Raw genomic sequence first — 10,829 nt, 5'->3', positions numbered from 1 at the left:
ATTGTCATAGAAAGAATTCAAGCAAAGTAGAACTACTTCAGGTTTTCCGGTACAATTAGTAATTGTTTTTTGTTTGTTTAATGGTAAACTGTATAACATTTTTATTTGGTCAGTGCTTTCCCTGGTGGGGAGGTTGCTCGCAGTGTTTTCCAGGCCAGTCATTCCCACAGTACAAAGGGCCTGGAAATGTGATTTCGCTCCCAGCAAGGTGCTAAATGCCTGAGGACAAATGCCAAGATCTGAGGGAAAGTGGTGGTCTAGCAATATGAGATCATTCAAAGCGCTTCTCCGATGATATAGAATCAAACAGAAGCTGGAGAACAAAATTAGTTGAGTCGTTGATCCTAATGGATGACGTAAGACTACTGCATATAAGTCAATGGGGTCTTCTTGCTAGTCTAATGCTGTTACACAGCTAACTCAAGCTCATTTAAAGGACTCATGATAGGATGGAATCACTATTCTGGAGAGAGAAGCTGAACTTCAATTCCCACCACTAAGCAGTGGAATGGCTTTGTAAGAGCAGCCAACACAGTATTTCATAGCATTCATGAGCATTTACCTCAGTTTGAATCCATAGCCCTATAATTACTAGCAGCGGTGTGATGTTAGGAAAATTATTTATCTGAGTCTTGTCTTATCTGTAAAATAGAGATATTAATTTTACATGCCTCATGTTAAATGAGAAAATTTATATAAATATATATACATCTATCAGATAGTACTTGGCACATAGCAATTGCTCAATAAAGAGCTCAAAACTGGGGTGGGGCAGGAAGTAAAAGAAAATATGCAATGATAAAGCAGGGATGGGATATATACAATTGAAGCTTTCATTTGCATAAAGAAGGAATGGGAAATGCAGCAAAGACCTATAGCAGTGATGGAATCCTACTGAGGAGGCATTGTGAAGAGCCTCCCTCTTGGGAATGGGAGAAGTTCCTTAATTAGACCTTGGTTCTGCTCTCCAGGAGGACTTCTTCAGTTCACCTTTGGCTCTCTCTTCCAGACGTTCTTCCCTGTCTGTTATCCACCATGGCCACATCTAAAATAAATGTGTGGAGTATGCCATTCTTGGAAACTGTCTAGTTTTCATAGCCCTCTTCCTATTAATGTAATCTGGGGACCTGGCATCCTTTTTAAAAGCTTAAATGGTTACAGGTTTGGGGCCAGGGTTATCATTCCTTTACCTATTAGTCAGCTATTGGTACATTTTGCTAGGTAATAAACAACACACTGTAGCTTACAACGGTCAAGATTTATTTCTTCCTCACATTAAATATTAACTGTAGTGTGACAGAATTTTATTGTGTGTGACTTCTTCATTTGGGGATCCAGACTGAGGATTTCTCCTATCTGAAATTAGCAGAGCCACATAATGGCTTGTAAAGCATATGATAGCACAGGATGGCATTCATTAGTTCCTTTCACATTCCAATGGCCAAAGTCTGATATCCATGGGGTAGGGAACTATATTCCTCTCTCAGGGAGGCATTGCAAGTCTTGAAGTGGTGAACAGAGCCATATAATTCTTTTAGAAGGAGGGGACAATAATATAATCTACCAGGTCCTACAGACTTAGTAGCTTTCAATATATTTGCTTCCAGTAAGTTCCATGTGTAACCACACCCACGTTCTTTCCTGTATATAGCCTTCAGCTCCCTTTCCCATAGGCTGCTCTGCCAATTTACTGAGAGTGGTCTGGAGGCCTTTAAAGCCACAGGCTTAGGTGAGGGCAACACCCTCAGTGGCGTCTTTGTTGTAGAGCTGAGTCACTTTCTTTGACTGACAGCTCCATTGAAATTTGTCATTCAAGACCTGTTTCAATCTTATTTCATTTTGCTTTGGGTCCAAAAATATTCTTTAATACTGGAAAGCCTCATGTTTTATCCTTTTTACTTCTTGATCTCGAATCAAACAATCTTTGCCTGAATTCTGTCTTAGTGAAGGTAGCAGTCAAGCAACCAACACAAATGTCAATACAGCTGTCCCCACTTATCCGTGGTTTTGCTTTTCGTGGTTTTAGTTACCGGGGCTCGACAGCAGTCTGAAAATATTAAATGGAAAATTGCAGAAATAAGCAATTCATGAATTTTAAATTGCACGCTGTTCTGTGTAGTATGATGAAATCTCATGCAGTCTCTCTCCATCCTGCCTGGGACGTGAATTATTTCTTTACACAATGTATCCACACTGAATATGCTCCCTGCCCATTAATTACTTAATAGCCTTATGGTCAGAAGGTCAATAGTAACCTAACCTATGTCACAATGCCTGTGTCATTCACCTTACTTCATCTTGTCACATAGGCATTTTATTATTCACAACATCACAAAAAGAAGAGGGGTGAATATTTTATAGAAAGATATTTTGTGAGAGAGATCACATTCATGTGACTTATTACAGTGTATTTTTATAATTGTTCTATTTTGTTAGTTATTGTTAATCCATTACTGTACCTAGTTTACAAATTAAACTTTATCATAGGTATGTAGGCATGTATAGGAAAAACCATAGTATATAGAGGGTTTGGTACTAACTGCAATTTCAGGAGTCTTGGAATGTATCTCTCATAGGTATGGGGGGACCACTGTCCACACTAAGATTCTGACTTTTGCCAATCCCCTCCCCTTCTTCCCACCCACACACAATGAGAGCTGCAGACTCAGTAAACAGTTTATCTTTTTTCCAAGCCATTGCAGGTGATGATTTTACCAAATGTTTTGGTACTGCATGTCTCCATTGTATGTCCAGTATTCTTGCATTAAGCATCTGTTTCCTCAGTGCCCATCACATGTCCTCTAAGCGAGTACCACATATATTTAGTGTGTTTTTTCTTATGGTAACACTCTATTTCAATTTACCAATTTTCGTTTGATAGGATGCCACAGGTGCTGCAAAAACATCCTCCCCAAAAGACATATGCTAACTCAAACTAAATAGAAATTTATTTTTCACTCAAGTAGCTGTCCAAAATAGGGTTCCTGTTAGTTAGGTGATTCACTTCCTTGTGGTGATACTGAGATTTAGATTCCTTCAAAATTGTGGCTCCACTATCCTCTAAGATAGGAGTTGGCAAACTATAACCAGTGGGCCAAATCTGGCTTGCTGCTTGTTCTTATAAACAAAATCTTTTTAGAACACAGCCATGCCCATTCACTTACGTATTGTCTATGGCTGCTTTCATGTTACAATGCTAGAGCTGAATAGCTGCAACAGAGATACTACAGCCTGCAAAGCCTAAACTAGTCACTATTTGGACTGCTAAAGAAAAAATGTGCTGACCTCTGCCCCAGGATCTAATCATTGTCACCCAAATCCATCTGGGAGAAGGGGAAAGAGAGGGTGGAGAAGGTACAATGCTTCCTAGATTCCTGACCCAGAAGTGCCACACAGAATTTACACTCACATGGCCGCTCTAGATGCAGGTGGGGCTGAGAAATGTAGCCCATGGCCGGGCTGCCACTTTGACACTTTCCAACAACACTCTATGTTATGCAAAAGGCAGTAAGAATTTTGGGGGACAGCAGGTCATCTCTGCCATCAAAGTCATCTCTAATCCCTAATCTTAGGGACTGAAAAAAAATCAGGCTTCTAAAAGTTACTAAATTGACTAATGACTTTAAAATCTGGAGGTATTATATCAAAACGATATCATGAAGACCTGGGTTTGAAGCGTGACTGCTCAATAAATGTTATTAATATAGTCTTGCCTCCATAATACAGCAGTGCTCTTACTAGACAGGTGAAAATTTAGCTCGTAATCTACAGCTTGGAAGTTGCAAAATACTGGCCCATAGGGTCTTTAAGCTTTCTTCCAACGCAGGAATTCTTTTATTCCATGTATTTTACTTGAGCACTACTGTGTATCTGAAACTGTGTGATGTAGTAGAGAGACAGAGATGAATGAAGCAGTGGTGCAGGTCTTGAGGAGCTTAGAGTCTAGAGAGGAAAGCTGACATGGTATCAGTACCTATCCTTAACACCTGGAGGTGGATACACTGAAATAGAAATGTCCACAGAGAGCTGAGAACCTTGGTGATGCCTCCCTGTCTGACAACATTCAGGCTGAACTCCTGAGCACCAAGACCTGCTGGGCCGGCATGTTAAATGCCCCTATCAGTTGAGTTTTTCTTTTGGAAAACATTCTCGGTCTTTAGCTCTTCACTTCCTCTTTTTTATAGTCTACCTTAGGAAGCTGTCTTTTCTCGTTTATTTTTTGTGTTATATCACCCAACTTTGTTCTTTTATTTTTAATTTAAAAGTGATTGGCAATGAGGCTTTATTTTAGAAAGTTTGTGACTACCCAAATCCTTTTTATTTCCTTGGTTTTCTTCCCTTCACTGGGACCTGGACCAGAGTTTTGAAAACTAGTCTTTGGAACTCTGGGAGGGCATGGATATATTCTGTGGAATCTCAGTTTTTGGCAAAAGCTTTAGTTTTTGTTTTTATTTCACTGAAAAATTTAAAAAATTATACGTCTCATCAAAATGGCTACCCTCTAACTGATTAATGTCTTGTAATCCCGGTGCCTGAGGTTCTTTTTGTATTTATTATTGTGTTTGCATCAAAGGATAGCACAGAGTGCTGACTGCCCAAAGGTTTCAAGATTATAAAGTTATATGAAAGAGAAAAGTGGTGGGAGAATTGGGTCATCATATGAAATGCGTTGGTGTAGACACGTAGAATCAAAAAAGAAGAAAACAAGCTATACTGTAGTACATGGTATTATGCTTATTATACAAATAGGTGTACTGTTCAGATACTAACTAGGAAACATTAATTAACCATCAGATCAGGATTGGTTGTGGTAGTGGTCGCCGCCATTGCACTGGACCACCTCTCACAACCCACCCCGTCCCTGTTCCCACCTGTCTGGGTGGATCCCTACAGGAATAAACAGCTGCTGAAACACATGGGCTCTGAATCTGGGGGAGGAAGAGCTTTGGAACTTCAGAAGCTCTCTGCATCCCCACACAGAGACGGCGCCGTATGACCCAGGCGAACTGTTCACAGAGGAGAAGCCCGCCTTCCAGGGAATCCCTCCATTGTGTGAGAAGCCAGAATAATGCAGAGAAAACAACACTACAGTATGAGAGAGAACAAAAGGCTGCAGTCGGAGAGAAAATAAAACATTCTACCAACACCTACTGGAAAACAAAAGAAAGACCTCTTTCTATCACCCTGTTGCAGAACCCATTCCTGTAGATGTCTAGGAAGAGAAACAATAAATCATCAATTGCCATGAATAACCAAGGCAACAAGACAGATCAGAAAGAAAATGAAAAGTCTCCATAAAATGAACTTAAAAATATGGAAATAAGTGATTTAAATGACAGAGAATTCAAGATTGCAGTTCTGAAAAAACTCAACAAGATGCAAGAAAACACAGACAGGCAGTTTAATGAACTCAGAAACACAATCAAAGAAGAAAATGAACATTTTACCAAAGAGATGGAAATTTTAAAAAAGAACCACATAGAATTTCTGGAGATTAAGAACTCAACAAAACAAATGAAGAATGAAATAGCAAGCTTAGGTAGTAGAGTTGACCAGATGGAGAAAACAATCAGTGACATCAAAGATAGAAATCTGGAAATGACATGGATAGAAGAAGAAAGAGACTTGAGACTTAAAAGAAATGAAAGAACTCTACAAGAACTTTCTGACTCCATCAGAAAGAGCAATGTAAGAATAATGGGCATACCAGAAAGAGAAGAAAGAGAAAAGGGAACAGAGAGTATATTCAAACAAATAGTCAACAAGAAATTCCCAAACTTGTGGACAGAACTGGATGCTCGAATCCAAGAAGCAAATAGAACACTAATTACCTTAGAAACATATAGCCTTCCTAGGTTGAATCATGAAGAACTGGGAAATCTAAATAGACCGATCACCAGTAAGGAAATTGAATCAGTCATCCAAAACCTTCCCAAAATCAAAAGTCTGGGACCAGATGGCTTCACTAGTGAATACTATGAAACCTTCAAAAAGGATCTAATACTTGTCTTACTCAAACTTTTCCAAAAAATTGAAGAGACAATACTCCCTAACTCATTTTATGAGGCCAACATTACCCTGATACCAAAACCTGGTAAGGATAACACAAAAAAAGAAAACTACAGATCAATATCTCTGATGAATACTGATACAAAGAGCCTAAACAAAATTCTAGCAAATCGAATACAACAATGCATTAAAAAGATTATTCATCATGACCAAGTGGGGTTCATCCCCAGGGCACAAGGATGGTTCAACGTATGCAAATCCATCAATGTGATACATCACATAAACAAAATAAAGGACAAAAATCATATGATTATGTCAACTGATGCAGAAAAAGCATTTGACAAGATACAACATCCATTTATGATTAAAACATTTAATAAAATAGGTATAGAAGGAAAATACCTTAACATAATAAAGACCATATATAACAAGCCCTCAGCTAATCTCATAATTAATGGTGAAAAACTGAAGCCCTTTGCTCTACGTTCAGGAACATGACAGGGCTGTCCCCGATCACCTCTGCTTTTCAACATAGTGTTGGAAGTCCTTGCCAGAGCAATCAGACAAGAGAAAGAAATAAAAGACATCCAAATTGGGAATGAAGAAGTTAAATTGTCACTCTTTGCAGATGACATGATGTTTTTTTTTTTTTTTTCATTTAACCACTGTGTTTATTTTCATAGTTGTAATCTAATAGTTACAGGATAAAAATACTCCAGAAGAACCAAACTATGTAGCAATGAATGAAAATGTGTAAATTTCTACATTCAACATACCTGGCAGAAAAACTAAAGTTAAAATGCTAGTTAGAACAAATTGGTCTTTAAAATATCAATTCCCTTCCTTTAAAAAAAATTCATTACTGAGTCTACCAAGGAAATACAAAACCATAAGGCTGTAAGTAAATAATAGTTGTGTTTAGGCTATTACAGTGCAGGGTATCCTCAAGGCCACATACATCCTGCTTCACTGCTGCTTGCACTCTGCTGGGTTTTGATCCTTCTTTGAGTCATAGTCTGGATCATTTTCCTCATCTTCTTCTTCCCCTTCCTCATCCGCTTCTTCACCTTCTTCATCATAATCATCATCATCATCTTCAATCGCTTCTCCAGTAAAGTATAACACTGATCTTGGGATTATACGCTCACGTAAAAAGTGACCAATTTCAAAGTCTGCAGCAAGGATAGCTTCAGCATCATCATCCAGATCTCCATTCTCAGGAACTTCAGGAGGGGCAAAAAAGTTAAAGAAAGAATCATTGGAAACTGTTTTGGTCACAGTACGAACTGTTCCACGTCCCTTGTGTTTCTGCTTCTTTTTAATGGTTTTCAAAGTGACATTCTTCCCCTTTTTCCAATCTATCTGACACCCTGTACAACCCATAATTTCTGGTCCATCAAAAGAAAAGGGATCAGAATCATCTGGTTCTGACCTCATCCTGTATGTCTTTGTCAACACTTCATTTGTGAAATATTCATTGGGTTCAAAGTGAAATTCTAAGACAAAACTCATAGGCTGGCCAGCATCTGAGAACTTCACTTTAATATCTTTCAAGTGCTTCAGAATAGGTTCATCATGTTCCTGAACCATATCACTGAGCAAGTCAACATTCTTAAAAACAGTCAACCAAAATTCAGGAATTCCCTTGGGGTCTTCTTTTTCTTCATCTTTTTTCTCATCTTCAATCTTGGCCTTTTCTTTCAGCTCCTCCGAAATTTCATCTTCCTCATCTAGTTTCCATTGACATTCTTCTTCTGTAGGTTCATAAATTGCATTAATGATCTCAAATCGCTTATCAAATAAAGGCTGATAGAGAACAGCGTACTTTCTTTCAAGATCATGAACTTCCTCATAGAACTTGGCTTCTATGTGTGCACATTTAACTTGAAGGTTTTTGAGAGCATTCACTCGTCTTTTAACTACCCTAGGCAAGCTTTCAATGTATCCTGTTGGTGTTTCTACCAGACCATCAAGTCTTTCTTGGAGGGCTGCAAGAATCTGAGGATTTTGCATCATCTGAACAGTCAGCTGACGCGCTTTGATTTTTGTTTCTTCACCAGTTTCTTCTTCTTCTACTTCTTCAACATCATCCAAATCTTGATCAAGTTCAGACTGTTCTTTGTTGTCAATGTCTGCCATGTTTTAAGAACGCCAAATATCGGTGGCCAGCACGGGGAACCAGGCAGCCGGAGCTGCGCAGACAGTGACTCAGGGAAGCGGCGGGAGGAGCAGGAGGCGGCGCCGCGAGCAGATGGCGCTAAAAAAGATGATGTTATGTATAGAAAACTCGAAAGACTCCACCAAAAAGCTATTAGAAACAATCAACGAATACAGTAAAGTTGCCGGCTAAAAAAATCAACGTACAAAAGTCCATTGCATTCCTATACACTAACAATGAAATCTCAGAAGAAATAAATCTAAAAAAAGCAATTCCTTTTGCAATTGCAACAAAAAGAATAAAATACCTAGGAATAAACTTAACCAACAATGTGAAGGACATATATATGCTGAAAACTGTAAGACATTTTTTAAAGAAATTGAAGAAGACACAAAGAAATGGAAAGACATTCCATACTCATGGATTGGAAGAATCAATATAGTTAAAATGGCTGTACTACCCATAGCAATATACAGATTTAATGTAATCTCCATCAAAATGCCAATGGCATTTTTTAAAGAAATAGAATAAAAAATCATCAGATTTATATGGAACCACAAAAGACCCCAAATAGCCGAAGGAATCCTAAGAAAATAGAACATTGCTGGAGGTATCACACTCCCTGACTTTAGCTTGTACTACAGGGCAACAATAATCAAAACAGCATGGTATTGGCAGAAAAACAGACACATAGATCAATGGAATAGAATTGAGAACCCAGAAATAAAACCACATAAATATGGACAGATAATTTTTGACAAAGAAGCAAAAAACATATGATGGAGAAAAGACAGCCTCTTCCATAAATGGTGCTGGCAGAATTGAAAAGCCACGTGCAAAAGAATGAAACTGGACTGCTGTCTGTCACCAAGTACCAAAATTAATTCAAAATGGATCAAAACCCAAGCATAAGCCTGACACAATAAACTGCATAGAAGAAAACATAGGTACTAAACTTATGGACCTTGGGTTCAAAGAACATTTTATGAATATGACTCCAAAGACAAGGGAATAAAAGCTAAAATAAACAAATGGGACTATATGAAACTTAAAAGCTTCTGCACAGAAAAAAGATACCATTGACAAAATAAAGAGGCAACCAACTGAATTGGAGAAGATTTTTGCAAACACTGTCTCTGATAAGGGGCTAATATCCAAAATATACAAGGAACTCATGCAACTCAACAACAAAGAAACAAACAATCCAATTGAAAAATGGGCAGAGGACTTGAAGAGACATTTCTCCAAAGAGGACATACAAATGCCAATAGACATATGAAAAAATGCTCAACATCACTAATCATCAGAGAAATGCAAATAAAAACCACAATGAGATATCACCTCACCCCAGTTAGAATAGCTATCATCAACAAGACAAATAGTTGGAGAGGCTGTGGAGAAAAAGGGACCCTCATACACTGTTGGTGGGAATGCAGACTGGTGCAGCCGCTATGGAAGGCAGTGTGGAGGTTCCTCAAAAAATTACGAATAGAATTACCATATGACCCAGCAATCCCTCTCCTGGGTATCTACCCAAAAAATCTGAAAACATTTATCCATAAAGACATGTGTGCTCCAATGTTCATTGCAGCTTTATTTACAGTGGCCAAGACATGGAAACAACGAAAACGTCTTTTGAGAGATGAATGGATAAGAAGTTGTGGTATGTATACACAATGGAATACTATTCGGCAGTAAGAAAAGATGAAATAGGACCATTTGTTACAACATGGAAGGATCTTGAGATTATAATGCTAAGCGAAATAAGTCAGACAGAAAAAGCAGAGAACCATATGATTTCACTGATACGTGGTATATAAACCAAAAACAACAAAAGAACAAGACAAACAAATGAAGAAACAAGAACTCATAGACACAGACAATAGTTTAGTGGTTACCAGATGGTAAGGGGGGCGGGGGGTGATAGATGAGGATAAAGGGGATCAAATAATTGGTGATAGGAGAACTGACTCTGGGTGGTGAACACATGTGTGATTTATAGATAATGTAATACAAAATTTTACACCTGAACTCTATGTAACTTTACTAACAATTGTCACCCCAATAAACTTCAAAAAAATCAGTATGCTCTGAAGTATTCATTATTTTAACAGTTATATTAAATACCAATACAGAGATTTTTCTAAATGCCACAATGTTAAAGTTATCTTAAAGTAAACAATTTACAGAATTGGCACTTCATGAAAATTGTTCTAGGACCATTATTCACTGGAAGAATTTTGATTCTACAGCAAGATTGTCTATTCTAAACTAGGAAACAAAATCATACATAGAACACACAGTTTTTTCCCCTGCATTGGTGTTGTTGAAGTCAAAATATAAAAATTGAATAGATATGGAACCTGACTTGAGGTGCATCCTTATATATTAAAGCGTACATCAGCAATGTATTCCAGTAAGGTGACATCCCGTATTATTTTAAATTAATGCTGTTAATTTGAGTTCTAATGGTTTTGTTAGTATTTAGTTTGTAAACTTGCTTTCATTTTTTAATTGGATAGGAGTTGTGAGCACATGTTTCTTTTCCATTCACATAAAATATGTGCATTGTTTTTACATTAAAATAAAATAATGTAAGGCAATAGGGAAGGGAGGGTCTATGAGCATGCCTTTCCCTTTAAATGAGAATATACATTATTCA

The 10,829-nt window shown here is 37.8% G+C and overlaps 1 protein-coding gene across 1 annotated transcript; it reads right to left on the bottom strand.

Moving 5' to 3' along the window:
- Window positions 1-6,742: 6,742 nt before the first annotated feature.
- Window positions 6,743-8,270, bottom strand: LOC141570075 (nucleosome assembly protein 1-like 1). The gene has a single exon (XM_074325440.1). The coding sequence runs from the start codon at window positions 8,146-8,148 to the stop codon at window positions 6,976-6,978; it is 1,173 nt and encodes a 390-aa protein (XP_074181541.1). The 5' UTR covers window positions 8,149-8,270; the 3' UTR covers window positions 6,743-6,975.
- Between the last annotated feature and the right edge of the window lie 2,559 nt (window positions 8,271-10,829).

Source organism: Rhinolophus sinicus, linkage group LG02 (genome assembly GCF_036562045.2).
Source record: "Rhinolophus sinicus isolate RSC01 linkage group LG02, ASM3656204v1, whole genome shotgun sequence".
NCBI classification, from domain to species: domain Eukaryota; kingdom Metazoa; phylum Chordata; class Mammalia; order Chiroptera; family Rhinolophidae; genus Rhinolophus; species Rhinolophus sinicus.
This window is presented reverse-complemented; position numbering and strand designations above follow the sequence as displayed.

Excerpts from the sequence above, each read along its gene's own strand:
- LOC141570075 (XM_074325440.1), bottom strand. The coding sequence starts at position 8,148 with ATGGCAGACATTGACAACAAAGAACAGTCTGAACTTGATCAAGATTTG.